Source organism: Terrapene carolina, unplaced genomic scaffold (assembly GCF_002925995.2).
Source record: "Terrapene carolina triunguis isolate 2854851 unplaced genomic scaffold, T_m_triunguis-2.0 Scaffold58, whole genome shotgun sequence".
Lineage (NCBI taxonomy): Eukaryota > Metazoa > Chordata > Testudines > Emydidae > Terrapene > Terrapene triunguis.
In genome coordinates this window covers 30,007,468-30,030,169 of record NW_020664409.1, presented here as the reverse complement: position 1 = coordinate 30,030,169, position 22,702 = coordinate 30,007,468, and the positions used below count along the sequence as shown (strand labels likewise).

At 40.5% G+C, this 22,702-nt stretch overlaps 1 protein-coding gene across 2 annotated transcripts in view; it reads left to right on the top strand.

Annotated features, from left to right (window-relative positions):
* The first annotated feature begins 4,677 nt into the window (after window positions 1-4,677).
* Window positions 4,678-22,702, top strand: part of ARHGAP28 (Rho GTPase activating protein 28) — a 90,090-nt gene continuing 72,065 nt past the window's right edge. For both annotated transcript variants that reach the window (XM_026661222.1, XM_026661217.1), the window contains exon 1: window positions 4,678-4,939. In XM_026661222.1, the coding sequence (XP_026517007.1) occupies window positions 4,815-4,939 (125 nt within the window). In that variant the 5' untranslated portion in view covers window positions 4,678-4,814. The remainder of the gene's footprint in view (window positions 4,940-22,702) is intronic.

The following is a 22,702-nucleotide window of genomic DNA, read 5'->3' as shown; positions in this document are numbered from 1 at the left end:
CATTGGAAGACGCCCTTGGAAGTCAAGTTTGTCAATTTTGACCTAAAAACAAAATAAATTTTAAAACTCAGGGCCAGATCCTTAGCTGATGCAAATTGATGTACCTTCATCAATGTCAATGTACAGTATGAGAATCTGGCCTCCAGAATTTCTACAGTTTCTTATTTGCTGTGACTCCAGTCATACGCTGGTCACCATTAATAAAATCCTCACAATCTTATCTTTTGCCTAATTAAGATTACTATGAGTATTTGCAAACTCCGTGGTACAATTGATTATTTGCAACTGACAACTGATTGCAAGCATTGCTATATTTAACTCACACTGCTACTATATGAGTATAATCATGTTTTTGATTCAAACAAGATTTAATTTTTTTAGAACTCAGTAGATTCATAGATTCCAAGGCCAGCTGAGACCATTCTGATTATTTAGTCTGACCTCCTGTATAGCACAGGCCATAGAACGTCCCCCAAAATAATTCCTAGAGCAGATCTTTTAGAAAAACATCCAATCTTGATTTTAAAATTCAGTGATGGAGAATCCAGCACAAGCCTTGGTAAGTTATTCCAATGGTTAAATATACTCAGCATTAAAAATCATGCACCTTATTTCTAGTCTGAATTTATCTAGCTTCAACTTCCAGCCATTGGATTATGTTATATGCTGCTAGATTGAAGAGAAAATTATTAAATATTTGTCCCCTATGTAGATACCTACAGACTGTAATCAAGCCACCCTTAACCTTTTCTTTGTTAACATAGACTCAAAGAACTCAATCTATTTATCACAATAGGTCATATTTTCTAATCCTTTAATCATTCTTGTGGCTCTTATTTGAACCCTTTCCAATTTATCAATATCCTTCTTGAATTGTGGGCATCAGAACTGTACTCTTACGTCGCTTAAAAGTCTGCAGAGTTGTCAGTGAGGGGAAAATTTGGCCCTCTATGTACTGCACTCTTTTATTATTGCCATATTACTAGATCAGTTAAAACTTTGTTTAATGGTTGATTTATATCTTTAGTTAGTTTAAATCTGAACAGAGTTTTTAGGGGTTTTGATAATATGTATTCATCTGTCCTCAAGAGCCATTATGGATATAAACATTTTCTATCCCTGTTTTATGAATGTGAATTGAGTGGTTAATATGTCAAATATCTATTTGTACCTAAGTCAAATAGTCCATCACTTCTAAGCAAGCATCTAACTTGTGCACCAACACACTGTAAATCTCAGTAAAATCTACTGTTTATTTTGCGCAAAGAGAAAATCCCATTTATTAAACATATCCTTCTTTTTATGTTATCTGTAAGATCCTGTTTCCTTTATTAAATGTTATTAAATATGAAATGTTTATTTAAAGCAGATATACGAAACCAGAAGGCACTAGAAATAATAATACAAGTACTTTGCATTTATAGGGTGACTTTCATCCAAACGTAATCTAAATTACACAATCATTGTTGTCTGAAGAAAGCAAAGTGCTATGGGCGATGGAAAGGGGAGTAAGGGTAGCTTTTCTGGGGTTGTAGTCAGTAAAATAAACCTGTTTAAGTCTTGAATTCTCAGGTCCAGTCTCCTCAGAGAGGGTCAATGCTGTCTCAACTACAACTTCCCATTTGGCTCCTGCTACTTTCAGTATTTCCCAACTGTCAGCTGCAATGTTAGCATCTAAAAGTGAATTTTAGAGGATGCCTTTCAAATGATGACACTGGGCTCAGTTTACTCCTGCTGGAACAAAGAAATGCAAATTTCACCTCGTGCACCAACAAGGGAACCTAAATCCTTGCAGGATAAATCTGGGAGCCCAAACGGTAGTGATTATATGACCACCCTCCCAAAAAGTTCTGCTAGGGGATACCAGCTTAAGGTACAGTCAGTGATTCGTATGGATCATTCATGAATCAGCCCCCTCCACAGCCCAGAGATCAAGGAGCACAAATGTGGCTTTAAAGCCACCTTATCCCACCCATCCTACTCTGGACTTGTGACAAGCACAACTCACTCATTCCAGAGGATGAGGTGCTTTGACAACTCACTCATACCAGAGGATGAGACGCTTTGACTCAATCTGACTCAAAACAGGGTAGTTAAAGGTTTCTGAGCTTACTTTCAGGCTCCTCCATTGGTTTTCTGGGTTGAGATTCTATGCTGTGTGTAGCAGCACCTGCTCCCAGCCCCTCCACAAACGCAGTCAGAGACAAACTGAAGTGCAGCACCCGTGTCCTTTTATTGTTTGTCTCCGTTCCCACCACCTACTATTTACAAGTATTTACAGAGATCAACTGTCACAGAGTCCCCAGGCGATGCTCTGGAACTGCTCCCCACAAAGCCAGTCAGGACTTTGGGGAGCCTCCTCTCCCTTGGAGCAGACTGTCTTCAGGGCAAGAAGCTCACATGGCTTCACCTCCTGGGTCTGACCTTGGAGCATTCAGCATATGCCCCTCCGTGTGCTTCCCACAGCGAGTCCGCCCAGGCAGGGTCCTGGGGAAGCCAGAGGACCTGCATGAACCCCCACTTTGCAGTCAGACATGACTCTTAGCCAGCCAGTAAAACAGAGGTTTATTAGATGACAGGAACATGGTCTAAAACAGAGCTTGTAGGTCCAGAGAACCTGATCCCTCAGCCGGGTCCATTCTGGGGCCCAGCAAGCCAGACACCCCCGAGTGCCACTTTGTTCTCCCACACCTTTAGCATCCCCTTGCAGGGGGTAAGGGCCTGGCCATTAGTTGCTAGGCGACAGAGGGTCGGCCGGAAACTGAGGCATCCACACAGTATTCAGAGGAAACATTAAGAACAGTCCCACTTTGTCACACCAACCCTCTGGGAGACTACTAACTTTCCAGCCAGCAGGGATCTAGAGCTCATGCTCAGGGCTGGCACAACCCATTAGGCGACCTAGGCGGTCGCCTAGGGTGCTAACATTTGGGGGGCGGCGACCGTGGCGGCCAGATCTTCGGCTGCCCCGGTCGTTGGCGGTATTTCAGCGGCGGAACCTTCCGCCGCCTCTGTTGGGGGTGGCATTTCAGGGGCGGAACCTTTCGCCGCCTCTGTAGGGGGCGGCATTTCGGGGGCTGGACCTTCTGTTGCCTGCTGGCAGCGCTCTTGCCCACGCTTCTCCCTTTCCTGTCTCCTCCTGCTTCCTGTCTCTTAGCCAGCTTTATAGGTCAGCTGGCTACCCAGGCCTGAAGGTGGATCCACTCTGGTAATTAGGGCGTGGCCCTTCAGCCAGCCCAACTAATACCCTTCTTCCTCTGGAACTGGGCTTGTTTCTCCTAGCCAGCACCCTGTTACACTGTGCCACTAAGACGCACAGCACAGAATTTACAGCCCATTGGGGGGGGGGAGGGATACTAAGGTGCCATCCCCATCCTGGTCTGCTCTGGGTGCTGAAGAGCCCCATGTCATTTAAACAATCCTGCACCGGGGTTCCTCAACGTCAAAAGGCACTCTTATGGCTGTGTTACACAGTGCCTGTACCGGGCAAATTCTCCCCCAGCTGGAACTGGGGCTTTTCAAGCCAGTCATGCATGCCACTCCAGCCCTTTTACACAAAATAAAAGAGAGGAGCAGGGGTGAGGATCTCACCCATGATACTTAGAAATCAAAGAGAGTCATTCAATTGAATTTAACTGGTGGTGCTGGTTACTATAAGAGTAAATATTTATTGTAGCAGTGTTTATTTTACAGGAAATATTAGGGCTGTGTGAAATCAGAGTTTTCACATTGCATCTCAACTTCACAAAAGAGCTGCGAAGTTTTCTGGGGTAGTTGCTCCAAAATAAGGCCATGATTCTATTTTTGAGTGTAAATAGAGAAATTTTAAATTTTCATTCTAACAGAGGGCAAATTTTGAAAAATGAGAAATATCAAACTGGTGCATGTATTTATTATAAGAAACTGCCATTTCCCAAAACCTTCATTATCTGTGAAATTGGGGGGGCCCTTTTCTGTACATTTTTGTGGAAAAATCTTTATTATTTTCCTACTGCTCTTTTAAATATCCATCCAGCAAGTATTAAAGATTGTTGAAAGTCTAATATGTATTCAGTATAGGGTGACCAGACAGCAACTGTGAAAAATCAGGACAGGGGGTGGGGGTAATAGGAGCCTATATAAGAAAAAAAACCAAAAATCGGGACTGTCCCTATAAAATTGAGACATCTGGTCACCCTAATTCAGTAGAAAGTAAAGGCAGCTCTTTGCAGACAGCTTGTAGAATTTAACTGACCTAAATAAATCAGGTTTATTCTTCCCCGGTTATTTAAACAGCCACATAGTCCAGTTAGTTTATGAATCTTTCATGTAGGCATTATAAATTGCATTCCCCCTCTCCTTCCTAGAGCACATGTTTTCTTTTAAAGCACTGCTCCATTCCCATGTTGCTTAACTGAAGAACGATTTCATTTCATTTTGCTCCTTGCTGTCGTATGAGAAATCCTAATAAGTCTGCCCTTAGTTGAGAAGAAACAAAAAAAGAAATAACCCAAGAAGAACTTGTCCAGAGCAGCTGCCCTGAGCCATGTAGGATTACCTCGGGTTTCTGGTTTCCTAAGAAACAGGAATACTTCCCCCACAGAGTTGTGTTTGTGGGCGGTGTTTTTGAATATATGCTAATTTAGCTGTCCTGACAGGAGAAAGAGCCATCTCAACACTTACACAGTTCTCCTGACAGCAAACGGTAGTAAGAGGCTATTACAGTGTAAGGTCATGCGTTTGCTTTTATGACAGGGTCACTTGGTCCAGTAAGTGAGTAAATGCTGGTAGTTGTCTTTGTCGCCAGACAGTAGGGAAGACATGTGCCTGTGATAATGGAGATAAAGGACTCGGGCAGCGTGGTTCTGACAGCCTACCATTCTTACACTCCATCTAGGATACCAATAATCGAACAGAGCTTTGTGCCAGAGATCTCCTCCAGCCATTCTCCAATCAGCAGGTAAAGCATGAAGGATTATAACGGGTACTGTGCCGTTAAGTTTTGTCTGAGCCGCTTTTGTTTTGCAGTCATGTTTCTTGCTTGTATGTGAGTCAGTTTGTTGATGTTTTCAGATCACTTTGCCATTTAATCATCACTTTATTATTATGCATTATGATTACTTTCCTGCTGTGGGGAACTTATGCAATTCACTTGTGGTATTCTTCATTAGAAATAGAAAATGCAAGTGCTTATTTTAAGTTTTTTGTACAAGAGATAGATCAAGTTTACTTGCTATCTAAGATTAGCAGCAAAATAATCCCTTATAAACAATACATAAATCTAGCTTCTTCTCAGTTCATCTTTTACCATGCTATGAACAGTTAGAAGAGTTGGTGCTAGGTGAGACAATTAATCAGAAAATTCAGTCCACTTTTGGATTTCGAGTTGGTTTAAAAAAATACTTCCTATGCTCCCCCCACCCCCACCCTGGCAAAAATAGATAAGGATCACGTCTTGCTTTTCTTGGGATGTTGCAGTTGGTGATTCTCATGCAGGCAGGCACACAAAGTGAGGCTACTTCTTTAAAGTGTCATCTAAATGAGAATATTTCTTTTAAAAGGTTGTATTGCAATAAATCAGGTATTTCATACAGATTAATTTTAGTTACATACTGTGCACTTGTCCACATGTGTGTATAGTTCTGACATAGCAATACAGTCTTGACAATTTCAGTATAGATGCTTTTATCTTGGTAAATCTGACCTTTCTCTTAAATATAGGTGTATAGATTTACACTATTTTCTACAAATTAAATTTTGTGAATGTTTCTATTGTCAAACAAAAGTTTAGGGAACACTAGCATTGGAAATGCAAAGTTATTTTATGGCTTAACTGAATAAAATGAAAACTAAAATATGAGGAAATAGTGGATGTAGTTTAGATTTATCTCATTGCCAGTCACAGATCAATATTTTTCATTTAGGAATGAGCTCTGTGTGTTCTTAACAAGTGTGCTGCTAAGTACTTCGTATTGTGAATTTTACAAGATGCTATTCAATTTCAAATTTATCATTTAGTTTAAATGTACATGAAAAGATGAACATTTCAAGCCTCTTTCTATTCTTTGATTTTACTGTCCCTAGTTATCTGATGCGGATAACTTCTTTGTTCAATTTAAATGTTGCATCACAGCAGTAATAAATACATAATTTCATTTTAAGAAAAGAAACCTACTGTATTGTTTTGGTGTTCAAATCACAGAATGATGGTGATACTATTACTGATGATAATGTTATTTGTTTTAAAAAAGAGCAAGTTAATTGGAATCTCAATTTTTATCTGTGAGCTGAGCAATGAAAACGTGGTTGTCTGTTATCATTTCACATACTTGTGTTAATTGTTTCAAAACTTGCTGAAAGCTCAGCTGGTAATGTATCTGAATCTAAATCACATATGCATCACTTAAAGTTCCTGAAAAGAAAGAAGATGTTGGTGCTTTTGAGTATTTTGGAAGCTGTTGACATTAGCCAAAATTGTATATATGACTTTGGTGATGCAGTCTCCCATTTCTTGTCTTTCACTTCCTGCAGCTGTCTGGTAGCAATAGCCAGATTCTGCCATATGGCCAGTCAGGGACTCCATCCGTGTTTCCAAAGCATTTTCCAAGAGAGGTTTTATTAACTCAGCATGCAGCCCTGTGGAATGCAGAAGGCATGAAGGCAAATGCACTGAATGTTTTAGCAAATGGTAGAATAGTCTCTAGCTTAATTCCTGCTTCAACTTCTGAGAGTTCTGTACTGCATTTCAGATTCTAAATGGAGAGCTCTGTTGCTATCCTATAGCATGAAGTTCTCTAGTATAGACTATTTCTGGTTTTGTTGAATCACAGTCTAACTTCCCTGACTCCAGTATGCGAATTCCGTGATTCTTGAGGACAGCAATCTGTAAAAGTATTTACAGACTGTATCTACAGACCATCAGAGGCCACCACGTATCTCATGTTTGATAACAGAAAATAATCAGGAGCTTAGGCCTTGAGTCCTCTCTTTCTTTCATTGGGTTTATACAGGTGGATAGAGTGGAGTAAGTCCACATTTACACTGGTGTAAGTGAGAATAGAATCAGGTCCTTGATTATTACCCTTTGACTTATTGGCTATTGAGCAATAAATCCTATCATCTTGGGAATTGGGATGTTTCATTTCCATAGCCATAAAAATGGAAATGAAAATATCCAGCACTTTTCTTGCCTTGGAGATATGACGTGTTGCTTTTATCAGAAAATCAGCCCAAATGACCCCAGCAGTGAGTGAAGGAATGCATAATTGCACAGTTTTATAGCTTTATGTCTGCCTTTCAAAAGAAAGAGAACAAGTTGCTAAAAGGGTCCAAAATTAATGGTTTGTTACAGAGATAAGGAGCTTGTTCCTGCTCTTCTTTACATGAGTGTAAATCAGGAGTAATTCCTTTGAAGTTAATGGAGTTACACCACTGTAAAATTTGTGTGTGAGAAAAATAAGGCCCAAATATTTTACTTTAAAGATCCTTTATTTGCACTGATTTTCAGTTACTTCTTAAAAAATGGCAGCTGACTTTGGGTTCCTCAAATGCTGTCCAATTTGAGATGCCTAGGGCCTGTTTTTCAGGGGTTTTCTGTGCCCCAGTATTCCCATTGACTTGACTTTACATTTGTCGTTACTCAGCACCTCTGTAAATCAGGCCTCAGCAGGCATTGTTGGATAATCTCGGCCTGCTGCCCTTCCCCATGAAAAATCCCCATTGACTTAAATGGTAGTTCTCCCTGAGAGTTCCATTCCCCCCTATGCCAGAGTAACTCAGTTGTTCAGTCAGAGAGAAATGGTTTGCTCCCCTAGGGAAGTAGCCTTGAACCCACTGCTCATCAGAGTGATGCAGATTTCAACAATCCATCAGAGGAAACAGGTATCCACACAGATGCGCTGCTGCCCAATCCTACTTATCCTGCCCAGGTTTGGACATTTTCAGGGCCTGTCCAAACACAGTCCCCCAGGACACCTTCTAACTACAAGTTTCACAGCACAAAGGGCAAAGCAGTGAAAGTTAATAAGCCTCATATGGGCAATGCAGAGCAATGGGTCTGAAGGGAGAGAATGTGGAGGAACCGAACTTACTCCCCTAAACCACCACTCCTGCCCTTGGCCACCTCCTCCAGGCCTTTAATAAAGACTGCATGATTGGATCCTTGGTGCCATACCTCCCACAGAAGTCCATTGAAAAAATTGATGTCATAATATGGGCCCTATAAGGTAAGGAAAATGCTCCTCACCTATCCATACCATTCATTTCAATTGCATACTTTGCTCCTTTTGTTTCATCTGCAGAACTTCCCTTTGACATCAGTGCAAGTTCTGTCCATGAAATGCATGCAGATTATAAAACAAGCTTGTGTTGCCACTACTGCAAGATCCATGGGAACTAAGCCCAAAATTTCCTTTTATTTCTTTGCAGAGGAGGTGGCAACTTGGATTTATACATTAGAATAATTTTCCACTTGCCCTGTAGGATATTTACTTCCATGTATTTAATTTTTACTTGTCTTATATTTCACCTGGTTGTGATTAAACACATAATTCAGAGTGTGATTATTTATATTTACTTATTGCTCATAAGGACAAAATACTGGCATGCTTCTTGCTTTTATTAGCGATTAATCTAATTAATACTGGAGTATATGTGCATGGTAGAGTGTGATTACTCACCAAATACTCTTCTTCTCACTTTTCTATCTATCCTATTAGTTTACTGGAACTCACAGTTCCAGTGGACCAAATTCCCTGGAGCACCACAATGTGCAAGCCAATTTTCCATGGCCCAGGAGCTTTTGGCAACTGTGACCTTCAAACTGCAACGACTGAGATACATATACTTCTTTCTTATTGAACTGTGCTTCTGAGGTCATTTTGAGTTGATCTTTCTCTTGAAGCAACGAAGCCAAGAAATCACTGAAAATATAGGTGGTGATTTTCCTGCAAATTCAGTAAATTAGCAAGGTGCTTAAATGATTTCTTAAGGGGGAAAAGTGAAGTTGAAATAGTAACTTCCATGAAGTCTCATTAGAAAAGAGTTTCCAAAGATAAATGTACTGATTTCAGTGTTTCAGTTCTAGTAGAGGGAGGGCACTCACAACACCGTTCCTGGGAGTAATGCAGGGAAATTTTCTCATTGTGCTCAGCTGCCTACGCTGGATAAGGTGAAGGAGCAGTAAGGTTATAGCCCTGCTTCCACCTCATCCCTCTCTGTCCCATTTGTCACTGCCTGTACTCAGGAGGGTGCTAGGAGGGAGCAGCCTGGAATCAAAGGAGCACAAGGATTGTGAGCATGCACAGTTGCTATGTATGTGATGCAAAGAGGGAAGCTCCAGCAGTCATCCATGAAGCAGCTGGATTCAAAGCAGTCCTAACTGGGTCAGGTTGAAGGTTAAGCTCGATGTATTTAGACTCAAGTTTAATGGCTAGACTGTGGTTTATTCCCTCATTGCTAGCATGGCTACCAATGAAGGACCTGATTCTGCTGACACTTACACCAGTGTAATTCAGAAGTAACTCCACTGAAATGAATGGATATGAGATCAAAATCAGACAAAAGTGGTTTATCCCCGTAAAATGAATTTAAAACGGTTTCTCGAGATGCAATCACCCTGTTATACATTCATTAAACATCCCTATAACAAAGAAGCATTTTGGGTGACAAATCCATAACTACTGACTTTATGAATATATGCAAGGAAAGGACAAAATGAAATGAGAAATGATGTTCAGCAGCACCCTCTAAGCAATCTGATTAGTTTGCACATTAGTCAAGAAGAAAGTTCTGAGATCTTTCAATTGTTTCAGGGAAAAAATCCTTCTCATTTTCTGCAGGCTCAGCATAGCTCCTCCTCCCACTCTCAGGCAGGCAGCACTAAACAGGAGACTCAAAAAAGAACCTGAAAAGTGACTTAAATTACTCAGTTGTCTCAAGTTACTTGGCAGCAGTTTCCAAGATTCTTGCTCAGCAGGGCCAGTTAAACAGATTTGGGGGCCCCTGCAAAGCCATTAAATTGGGGGGAGGGGCTCTGCATGGCACAAAATTCTCATGCAGTGTTCTTCCCCCTCACTTATCTGCCCCAGACTCCTATGTGATGTGACTTGGATGAGGGATAGGTAATGTAGCCCAAAATGATGTGTGTGGCCCCGGTGGTAATTAGTGAAATAGCGAATGGAGGTTTCTGTTAAACAAGAGGAGAAGCCTGTAATGGGTGTAAACCAGGGTTGTGATAAAGGCAGTGGGGGGTGGGGAAGGGGACTCTAGTTTTTTCTCACCACAGAACTGTATGAAGCCGTGCATGTTCCACAACAGCAGAAGCAGTTAGCATCACGCTATTATTGGTGGACCCTACATGTCCGGAGGGTGGAGGCCCTGTGGCTGGATGTCTGGCAGCACTGACTGAGTGGCCCTACTGCTCGGAGTTGTATACAAATGATGTCAAGAATGTCTTTTGCTGAGGTGCAGTGTAAACAACCTTAACTATTTTTGATATTTAAACTTTCTCAGAAGACAAAAATAGAAAAAACATGAAACAGTCTCGTTTTCAAGAACAAATCTTGAAGCATCTCTGGGCCTTTCACAGGAATTAAAGTCCCAAGCCTATGAAATCAAAATGTAAAACTGCAGTAATCGAAAATGGTAAAAGAAATAGGGGTAGGAATTGGGAAACATTAAAGTTAAATGAACAAAGGTTGGGCGAACACATACTTCATAGCAAAACAGCAGCTTTTGACATATTCCACTGACTCACCATTACTAGCAACTTCCTAAAATGGGTTTATATATATATATTTCAGCAAGTTGCTATGCACTATTATTAAAACATTTAGCAGGAGGATGCATATAAATAAGCCAGACAATAGTAGACATGTTTTTCCTGTAGGCTTTAGAAATACCTCCAGAATGTCCTCTGGGACTCTCACTAAGGAATGTGGTATTTATAGTCAATTCTTCATGTTATGGTTGAAACTAGAGTTGGCTTCTCTGGTTTCTTTTTAGTGTAATGCTCCTGCTGATCTCCCTGGTACCTCCATGTGCAAAGCTGATGGAAAACATCTGGCACTGTCCCTTTGATCATTTTGTTTGGTTGAGCATTTGGCCAGCTGCCCCATTCATTTTTAACTAAGTCACTTATCTCTGATTACATGATGGTTGGAGTTGCCTGCAAAAATGCTGAGATCTGAGAGCCCTATGCAGGCACCTTTATATTGAGTCTGACATAGTTTAGAGACAGCATAACAAAGAGTAAGAAATTAAGAAGATTGCTGTATTGTTTTTTGCATGATAGCTCATAATGATTCGGTGTGAATACTGTAAGGTGTGAAAACTATGTAGGAATGAAATTACAATATATTATTTCTTTTAAAAAAGCTTGCTAAAAACTACTAGCAAAAGTTGGAGCAAGGTTCAGTATATGAAACAGAATCTAAAATATTAATTTTACAAACACAGGGCCAGATCCTAAATAGTGCTGAGCATTCCCAGTGAAGTGAATGGGTCCCAGACCAATGGCACCAATCTTTCCCAGTGCAGCACTTGTTTTCCACACTCTGTTTCAAGTGCCTGATAAATAGACAAATGTCCTGGATTCTGACTTCTTGTAGAACCAGCAGTTACTTGTACCCTGGCAGTTTTCTGCTCTGATTGGCCAGACTTCTCAACTGGAGAGCAAAGCAAAACTGACAGAAGTTAGAGTAGCAGTGGGAATAGCTGCCATTATCCTGCATTTCAGATACCATAGTGATGAGAACCATACAAGATCCTAGGTAGACTGAAAGACTGCCAAAGCAGCTGGCCCATCAGTCTACCTCCCTCCCTCTTTGCCTTGTGACTATGCTGCAGCAGCTCTCATGGAACTGCTTCTAGTTCTGCTGCAGCTACCAAGGCCCCTTAGAGAAGAAACAGCAGGAGTTTGAGCAACCACAGGAGGGACAAGATGGTAGCTGGGAAATGGGAAGCAGCCATTGATGGTGGGAAGTGAAGTTTCCCTTTATTTGTGCTAACAATTCTCCCTAACAGAATACCCCCCACCCCCACCAATTCTCCTCTCCATGGGCACGTATAACTCTCAGTAATATTGTTGAGGGAGGAGACCATATACCTCAAAGGAATTTGCAGTAGTGCTGTGTTTGTTACAGAGATACCATTTGCAATTAACACTGATGTTCCCTGGGTTGCCTGTGAGTTCCCAGGTGATTTAATACCATATTATTTGAAACACAGTTCCTTTCCCAATGCACTGCTGCTACAGTTGAGGTCAGAAGCAGCACTCAAACTTGAACTCCCTTGTCATTAACATTAGGAAAAGATTCTTGTCCTTGGGGGGGGCGGGGGTTCCTCAACTCAGGAATTCACTTCCTCCCTCATCTGCAGAACCTGTCTTTTCTCTCTAGCCATTGAAGGAGGAAGGTGGGGTGAACAGTGGTTGGGGGTTACTGACATATCTGCTCTGAAGGGGCTTTTCATGTTTGTGTGATGTATGACATTCAAACACTTTGAGGTTGTAGGATTTTAATATATGTAAAGCCAGTCAGTGCTTGGGATGGGAATTTACTCAATCTTTATAAGAGAGAGAGAGAGAGAGAGAGAAATTGTATTGCTGTAGCTAAAAGCCTATGGGCATTTTCATATAGCCTTTATCTGAGACTTTATAAATTGGCTGTAAAATCTCTTACTGTAGAAAATCAGTCTTGGCACATGACTGATTTTTACAAACATAACAAGCACAAATCCTTTTGTTGATGATGGACCAGTACTAGGTTTACTGAGGTCTATAGAATTTGGGGTGCATAGAAGAGTTTTGCTAAGAGTAGGAGGAAAAAGGAGCCATGGAACAGATGTCACTTACCAGGTCAAACCTAACAGAAGCAAGAGGCTTCCTGGAAAGTTGTGTTTTTAAATGACTATATGCCCAACCTAACACATTGGGCCACTGGTATAGTTGACTACACAGCTTTAGGGGGGTCATTGAGGCATAAAGCCTGACTCTTCACATTTTAGTGAAGCTAATAAAAAATACTGTCTTGTCAGCACATGAATTTTGGACGGGAAAGAACTCATTTACACCAGGTCTGAATTTGACCCACTGAGTGATGTTTTCCTGACCAGCTTCTTTATGCACTTAGCAGGCATCAATAACCATGCTATTACCTAGGCCACAAGGGTAGTTTGCTCAAACCCTGGGGGAGGATAGAGTGCCTCGTGTCAGTCAGCATCAACCTCGCTGACCAATTAAGGGATCTGAAGGAAATTTCATCCAGTTTCCTCTCCTGGACAGATGATGGTCATTATGGAAGGCCTAAGGGCAGGAAGGAATTTAAGAGAAACTCAGAGGGATGCTGTAAGGCCTGGATAAAAATCACTGATAGAGAGTAAATCTGCAGTTACTAGAAACAGTAGTTGCACAAAGACTAGTGTCCTTTATTTGTATGGATTTTTTTTAGAGCACCTTAGAATAAATATAAAGAACTATAAAGTGATGTTAGAATGAGACTCCTCTAATGCTTGGAATGATTTTAATGTTGAGAAGCAAAGAGAGAGACAACTATAATCCGCTATGTCTTCTTTTATGACAAAAGCCGAATCACTCTTCAGAAACTGCCAAAAACTGGGGAATTTGAAGTTAAGACTGAGATTTCACTTTTAACTCGTTAGCTTAAAAATTAATGGCAGAATGAGTGCAGTAGGGATGAAGTCCTACCTCGACTTGAAATGCCCAGTCCGCTGTTTGATCTAATACTTAACAGATGGTAGAGTGGAAGATAAAATGGGATGTGGGCCCTGATTTTACACCATAGAAATCAATGGAAGTTTTGTCATTGAATTCAGTGGCAAGAGGATCAAGTCTTTGAAGAATTGTTTTGTTCCCTTGGAAGGTAAGGACCAGATTTTATAAGGGTATTTAGATGCCTAAAGATGTGGATAAGCACCTGGTGGGATTTTTAAAAGTGCCCACATGTCTAACTCCTATGGTGCCCTAAAACCTTGAGGCCCAGATTTTCATAGGTATTTAGGCATTGCTATGTTCAACGTTGAAATGCCTAATTGACTTAGAAGCCTAAGTCTCATTTTCAAAAGTGATGTAGGCACTTAGGTATTTAGCAGCAATGCTTAAATACCTTTAAAAATCTGGGCCTAAGTTCTTATCCAGTACTTAGCCAAAACTCCCACTGACTTCAATAGAAGTCTTGCTGAACAAGGACTGCAGTCTGAGGCCTTAGGTAATAGGACATTTAAAAATGTATAAGTAGGCCTTTCTCCTTTCCCAGTACTTTCCTCCTATGTATTTAATTATCAAATACCCAAGTTTTAAAATGTGATGTAGCCCAGGAGCGAGAGTTGCCAGGTGTCCAGTTTTCAACCGGAATGCTTGGTCGAAAAGGGACCTTCTCTTAAAAGTCCAGTCGGCGGTGCTGCATGTCAAAGGCAGACTAGTCTCTACCTGTCCTGGCACCATGCTGCGCCCCGGAAGCAGCCAGTGGGTCCAGCTCCTACTTGGGGGGCCACAGGGCTCCGCGGCCCAAGTACTGGCCCCACATTCTCATTGGCCGGGAACCGAGGCCAATGGGAGCTGGGGGAGGCGCTGCCTGCGGGCTAGAGCAGCGCGCGGAGCCTCCTGCCTACCCCACCTCCCTGCCTAGGAGCTGAACCTGCTGGCAGCTTCCGGGGCCCAGTGCGGTGCCAGGACAGGTAGGGACTAGCCTGTCTTAGTCCTGCTGTGCCTCTGAATGGGAGCTGCCCGAGTTAAGCTCGCACGCTAGCCCTGAGCCCCCCCAAACCCAGAGACCCCTCTTGCACACCAAACCCCTCATCCCCAGGCCCACCCCAGAGCCTGAATCCCCAGCTGGAGCCCTCACCCCTTGCTCTCCAACCCCCTGCCCCAGCCCAGAGCCCCCTCCCACTCCCTGAACCCCTCATGCCCGGCCCCAGCCCAGAGCCCGTACCCCCTCCCACACCCCCCATCCACAGTCCCAACCCACAGCCCCCTCCCGCACTCCGAATCCCTCGTTCCCACCCCCAGCCTGGATCCCCCTCCTGGACCCCAAACATCTCATCCCCGGCCTTACCCCAGAGCCTGCACCCCAAGCCCAGAGCCCATACCCCCTTCCACACCCAACCCCCTGCCTCAACCCGCAGCCCCCTCCTACACTCCGAATTCCTCGGCCCCACCCCCCAGCCTGGAGTCCCTTCCTGCACCCATACCCCTCATCCCCAGCCCCACCCCAGAGCCTGCACCGCCAGCCAGATCCCTCACCCCTTCCTACACCCCAACTCCCTGCCCCAGTCTGGAGCCCCCTCCCATACCCTGAGCCCCTCATTTCTGGCCCCACCCCAGAGCTTGCACCCCCAGTTAAAGCCCTCCCCCCTCCCGCACCCCAACCCCCTTCCCCGGCCCAGTGAAAGTGAGTGAGGGTGCAGGAGAGCAAGACACCGAGAGAGGGGAATGTAGTGAGCAGGGGCGGGGCCTCGGGGAAGGGGTGCGGCTAGGTTGTTCAATTTTGTGCAATTAGAAAGTTGGCAATCTCCCAGGAGCAGAGAAGTAATGCTACTGATAGTAGAAAATCTTTGTTATAATTGGGTGGGGGGAGAGGAGTGGAACTGAATGCATTCTCAGTAGATTTTTCTGAGACTTGACTGTTTTGGCCATTTTGGACCCAGGTCCTATATAATTCACAGAATACATGACAGAGATCACAACTGTTCTGCTAACAAAGCAAAGTTATTGTTAACTTGAAGATTCTTGAAGCACATTTGGAACTTTCTTAAAACCATCTGCTGACATGGGTGAATTGTTGCAGTTAAAAAAAAACAGTATGTACACTTCTGTAGAGTTTTCCTTCAATAATAGAAGATGCCCTGTGTCTTGAAAATACCACAAATAAAAAACTCTCTCTATTTTTAATCATAAGGTAAAAGATTACAGGGTTGACTCTGCAGCTGATTGCTGTGATTAGAGCTGTGTTTCATCATAGAAAGCTTTTCCCTCATGGACTCCACATCCTATGATTTTTGTAACTGTATAATTTTAAAAGGAGGACCCTGGCAAGCCATGCTTGAAGTTAACTCTGTCATACTTGATGAAGTGAGAGAATGCAAGCCAAAGCAGCTTGTTTCACTCTATACTGTGCACATCTGAAGTTAATTATGTCATACTCTGTATTGCAATGAGTCTACATAGTTTTAGCAATCAAGAATTTGAAAGTGAGCTTATTACCACAGGATGCCATTGGGGCCAAAGACCTCACGAGATTCAAAAATAGATTTGGACATTCCTCTGAATAACAAGAATATCCAACGTCAGAACAGCTCACACTAACAAATATTCTAGAAAAGATATTAAACCTCTTGCCTCAGAGTTTACGCTAATCTCTATTAGGAATTAGGATCTGAACTAATTTGTGGGAAAGATTATCCCATGGATGCCTAATGTAGGGTTTCTTTCACTTTTCCCATGCCAGTGTCAGAGACATGATACTGGACTAGATAAACCATACATCTAATTTAGTATGGTGATTCCTATATTCCTAGATCATTTTGAAATATATAGAACAGGCAAAAAAAGTCAAACAAAGCAGTAAAAAATACAAAAGTGTGCAATCACATACCAAGCAGTTTATTAATGGCAATAAATCTGTGGTCACTGTGGACTCTGTGTTTGTCATCACTAGGTTGCACAACAATAGTGGGATGACTCAAATCTCCCTGTTCCAAAAGCACAGGCTCCCATCACTTGCGCTAAAGGAGAAGCTCTTTGTTAGCTAGGTAGAGTCTATGGCTGCATCTACACCACAATCTAGGGGTGTGATTCCCAGCACATGTACACATACTCTCAGGTATTCAATTCCTCTCTGTCTTATCGAGCCAGCCCAAATATATGTACACAAGCTGGGAATCACACCCCTAGCTCATAGTGTAGATGTAGCCTGTGATACACAGTTAAGCAGTTCTGATTCCATCCAACAGAGATCAGTGACGCCCATGTGCACATTCATGCACACACAATTAGATGGCTCATTAAACTATTTGGAAGATTACAAAGTTAGTTGGAGATATAAATCTTGCTTTCATACAGTTACTTGAAAATTTGGTAACAAGTTACAATCAAAGGATACTTTTTTAAACTAGGGGCTTGTCTGCACAGTGGGGTAATGAGCACTATGGGGGTGTGATTTTTTTTTTAAAGGGTACTAACATTTAGACCCTGCTGGTGCTCACTAAATGTTCCTTAGTGTGCTTTAATGTAGTGCGGTTTCCTAGTACCGCAGATCAATAATTGTAGTAATTTTTATACATTTTGTGTGAAATCATGAATGTAAATCTAGTGCCAAATACACTATTTAGGCCTTTATTATTATTATTAACTGGAAATTTAAACCCAGATTTTAGGGATGCAGATTTTAACTGGACTTTTAAAATAAATAAAATAAATCTATCTAAACATTATTTTAATAATGTTTGGGAATGAAAATGGGACTATGACTTAATGAAGAGAGTATGAAAATTCTAATTTTATATTGAAATAGTTGATTAGTTGCTATTTGGAATTTACTTAGGCTACATACTCGCATGTGCTTTATCTGCTCAAGGTAAAGTCCCTAAGTATGCTTTTTTGATTGTTTATAATATTTTACTAATTTTCAAGTTACATGTAATTGTAAAGCTATATATAAAGAAGTACCAAACTTTGATAAAACTCCAAGATAGTTTTACATATTCTTTTATGTGGCATTCTTATTTCATGGTGATAGGAGAGGGAAAGAGACAAGCAAAGGAAGGAAATACTGCAAACAAAAAGAGAACTTATTATTTATGTATTCAAAAAATGGCCCAAGTTATATTTGTCTTAAATTTTTGATACCTTATGTGGTAAATCATCATCCAACATCTAACACAGTCTCCAAAATTTTACCTGCACAAAACATTCTCATTTAGCTGTGCAAATTGGGCAGTTAGAGAGCTAACTACCTGATCTGAATGCACAAAAGTAGATTTAACGCTGGCAACTGACTGCATTTGCAAAATTTGTTGGCAAAAGTTTGGCGGCTGACTGGAAATGTGGTCCTCTATGTAATTGCTTTTAAAACAGGATGTTAGAGATTGATCTTTGTCTTTCTTTTTGGAGAGTCTCGGTTGATCGATGCCTTAGTATTACCTAAGGGCCAGATTCTGAACTAGTGTAAAACTCTAGTGAAGTTCTTCTGGATTAACAATGGTGTATCTGAGGTCAGAATCAGAACTGTTGGCTATAAGTATACCTATAGTAATCTATATAATCTTTTGGTTAGATTGTTTTTGCATTTTCCGTGTCATGTAAAGAGTAGAATTTTGATTTTCCTAAGAAATAGTTCCTAAAATTTCTATGATTCTTAAACAGCCTCAGGATGTTTGTGTACATTAATTGTGGTCACCTCCATGTCTAATAAAATCTCTTTTCTAATTAAGTATCATTAATGGAGGAGCACAATGACATTCAGATAAAGCTGTAAGCCAAATTCAGCCCTTATGTAACTCTACTGAATCCCAAAATGAGGGCCCATAAACTTTATTCTTGTCCTATTGTTTAACTCCTTGATTTCTACATGATTCAGTGGCGTTGATACTGTGCTGCAACTATATAAAAAACAAAAAAGACATTGACGACTGCATATACAGATGGCAAATCATCACTCAGCAGTTACAGGGGCATGCCCATTGAAAGCATGCCTGTAATTCTACAGAGGCGGTAGTGTTACTAAGAACAGATTGGATTTTTGAGCCTGCCTCAAACCCAGCCAGCTGTAGTTAAAGCCGCAAAGGCTGACAAAGTACATTCCTAGTTGTATCAGCAAAGGGAAGGGCAAGATTCATTTACCGCCTTTGAGACTATCCCTGATGAGTTCCCATCACTGGGTAGAATTCACAATGTATCCAGTCCAAAATGGGACCTCAGGCTGTGCAACTGTTTTAATATCAATAAACCAAATGCTGTGAAGATACATATTTGTGGGGCTACACTAAATTCTGTCTAACTACGTCCCATGACAGAGCTTCACTGGATATAGTAAAAACAACACTTCGTAAATGTGCTTGAAAGCTGTTATAAACAATTAAGTTTGTAGAACTTTAAATTAATTAAAGCAGTTTACACTAGGCACTGATAACTGCAAATAGAGATGTAGGTAGCAGGGTATGCTTTTTCTGAGGTCTTCATAGATAAGATGTTTTTGTACTTCTGCTGATGTTTGCCACTTGAATTTTCACTTGCAAAAACTGATGTATTATTGAATTACTTTGTGGCAAAATGGTTTATGATTTGGCTGTTTCTATATAATAGACTAGATTGTCAGGCTTCCTGGAATGAAGACTTTATTAATGAGTTTGAGCATCCTGCTTAGTCTGTATGTGTTCTGGTTTCTGAAAATTATTGCTTTACACTGTGCATCCTCACAGCGGCTTAATATAAATATTACTTAAGCAACTCTTATACAAACATAATGTTGTCTTATTAGCATAGTCACTCCCCTTGTGGGAAGATGATGGGCATAGCATTTACTTCTCACTGTTTTGCTGTGATACCCCATTTATTTGAAATCTCAGAACATGAATATTCAATACATAGGGCAACATATAAAACAAGAATCCTGTTCCATAATCCAGTAAAAATAGATTCAATTAAATATACTCTAAAGCTATTGCAGAAGCAATTGGGTAGGCTTCAAGAGTAAGTAATACATAACATATAGCCTTTTATATACACCGAAGAAAACTATCATTATGATAGCTAAATGGATGTGAGGGATGAAAATTTTTAATCCTCAGTTTCCACTTTTCATTCAAAGACAAGAATTTTATAAGCTTGCAAGATTGCTGAAATGAATTTTCCTTTAGAAAGTTTTAAAAAAGCAGTCCTCATTGTTTAAGGCAATATTCCTGATGATGTGCTGCTCCCACATTAAAATTACAACATCTAAAGCCTGAACACAAGATAAACATTTCAGTTGACAAAACCTGGAAAATCCTATTCAAAATCATAACATGTGATCAGCCGATCACATGGGTTCTGTTTGTAGAAGAGGCGTGATTTTGTTCTATGTTTTAACTATTGAACTGATTAGATTATATAGTTTAATCTTTGGATTACAAATGTAAATGCCATCAAACAACATTTAAGGCCAGAGCCAAAAATCATTAAAATCAATGGAAAAACTCTCATTGACTTCAGTGGGCTTTGGATCAGTAGAGTCCTGCGCAGATACAAAATTTGTATCCGCATCCGATACGCAAGCCGCAAAAATGGTGCCGCAGATATAAAGTGGGTATCCGCAGATTTGCAGGGCTGTATGGATTGGTCCCTAACGACCTAACTTTAGCTGTGTTAAAATTGCTGCTAATATCTCCTTATCCTTGGTATGTATTACAAAATCTGTTTAATGCTTTATATTATTCATCCCATTATCTATAAAATTAAGTAGGTTTGTATTGAATTCACTCAAAGATTTTACCTGATTTAATAGAGAATTCTGTCTTTTCTGTATAATACTATAGATTGGTTTAAAAATTCTATAGAAAGTTTATCATTCTGTATTAAATTCACTGGGACTCTTCTGTAAGGGTCAGGAAGGAAAAAGCAGATTTCAATGGGATTTTTTTTCTATTAGGTTCAACATAGACTATATACATATATGATATGCACGCGCTCTCTCTCTCTCTCTCTCTCTCTCTCTCGAAATGTTATCACAAGTTAGCACTGGACTCACATATCCAAATAAAACAATGAAGCAACACACACTTTCCTTCCTATTCCGATTGCATCACTGGAATCACTGGCTAATAAAGTTTTTTGTTTAAAAAACTTCCTTATGTGTCTCTCACGGTGTTATGTGTCTGCATTCCTGTTCATTTGTATGCTTGATTAGCTGAAATCAAATACAATGAAGCGTAGCTCCAAGCAGCCATAAAAGCCCAAAGTGAACAAAAATAACAACGAGAAATCTGCATCGCCATCCTCAAGGGAATCAATGTTCAGAAGGCAAAGGAACTGAAGCGCAATCATGTACCTGCTTTCCTTGATGTCATTTTGTCATTATGTCACTGCTCATGGGTTTGCTCTTTGGTGACTTACCACGCTTCACTCCTGTTTGATTAGAGGTGTGGAGATAATAAAAGATTTGCTGTTTCAAACTTAGAAATGTCTCTGCTTCCCACACATCTGACCCCTGGCAGGCTGCTGGAAAGAGGTGGCTAAGTTTTAAGAAAGTATGTGAGTATTGTTTTCATCAAGTTACGTGTTTAATATTTTGTTCTGTACCTATAATAGCTCCTTTTGCCTTTCACTCCCTGACTTCTTGATGAATGCCTCTTTTCTGTTATTGAAATTAAACCCTTTACTTAGGACTTTAAGAGGATGTAGAAATAGAGTTTCACTCCTTCAAACTGCCACTGTAACTCATAGGGATACTGATCGTTCAAGTGTTTCTGATCGTAGGCAATAATTTACATTAATGAGAATATAATTGCTGGGTGACTGTGAGAAGGTGACCAGTGGATTTGGGTTTTGCACTGATTTGTTGAGGCACTATGTCATCCTAATGATGTTTTCTTGGATGTATGTCTTGTATAAAATAAAATGAGGACCTTGCAATTAGTGAACGAATATAAAAGTAGGAGCCAAGAAAAATCTCTTGTAAAGGATATTTGCTATTGGTTAGTTTAAATGTGAATTTACAAATGGAATAATAACATACTGAAAGGCCATTTTTGTAACTGTTATTTTATACATTTCGATGATGGTATTAAGCAGGTGAGGGTTATGCAGTGTATTTTTAATAACAACAGCACCAAGGTAAACTAGCCAGCATTTACCAAAGTGAGCTGCATTTGATATCACTGGAGTAGATCTTTCTGGCTAAATATAGTCTTGTGAAAGGCTACACTAGTGAGCAATGAAATGAGAAGTAAACTAAAGAGGTATGAGGTTGATAAATGAATGATCATACAAATCACTGTAATCAAGATGTGTTTTTAATAGATTTCACCTACAGTAACCAGTTTTGATCTAATGATTGATTTAATCAATGAATGGATAATGCACTTGTCAAAATCCAAACAGTTGAAAAGGACCTAATACTGAATTACGTGAAAAGGCTGGTTAACGGTTTGGGTTGCCAACCCTCCAGGACTGTCCTGGAGTCTCTGGGAATTAAAGATTAATATTTCATTAAAGATTATGTCATGTGATGAAATCTCTAGGAATACATCCAACCAAAACTGGCAACCCTATTTGTGTCTAGAATATTAAGTAATGTTATATGGAAGTCTAAACACATGGCTGAAACTTATGGGTGTAACTGGGTTTCTCAACAAAGCATACAAAGAAAAAAAAAGATGTTTGATGGAAGAACTACTTATAAAAGGGTCAGTCTATACAGTCCTTTAGTGGCCAGGATTTGAAATGATTTATTACATTGTATTTGAGATCTCTCAAACCATATTGTATTGAAATAGGCTAAGAGAGCAGCTTCTCAGTTAGCAGTGATCTTGTGGTAAGTACCAATGTTTACTTAGCTGAAATGAGGTTATTTTGCATGAAGAAAATGATCAGGTACTTTCTTGGATAGAAATTGTTTACGGAAACACTACAATAGAAGATCTTCTGAAATACTTTATTCTAAGCAACATCAGTATTTGTCCTCTCAGAGTTTTTGTGAATGTTAACGCCCAGATCCTCAGCAGGGGTAAA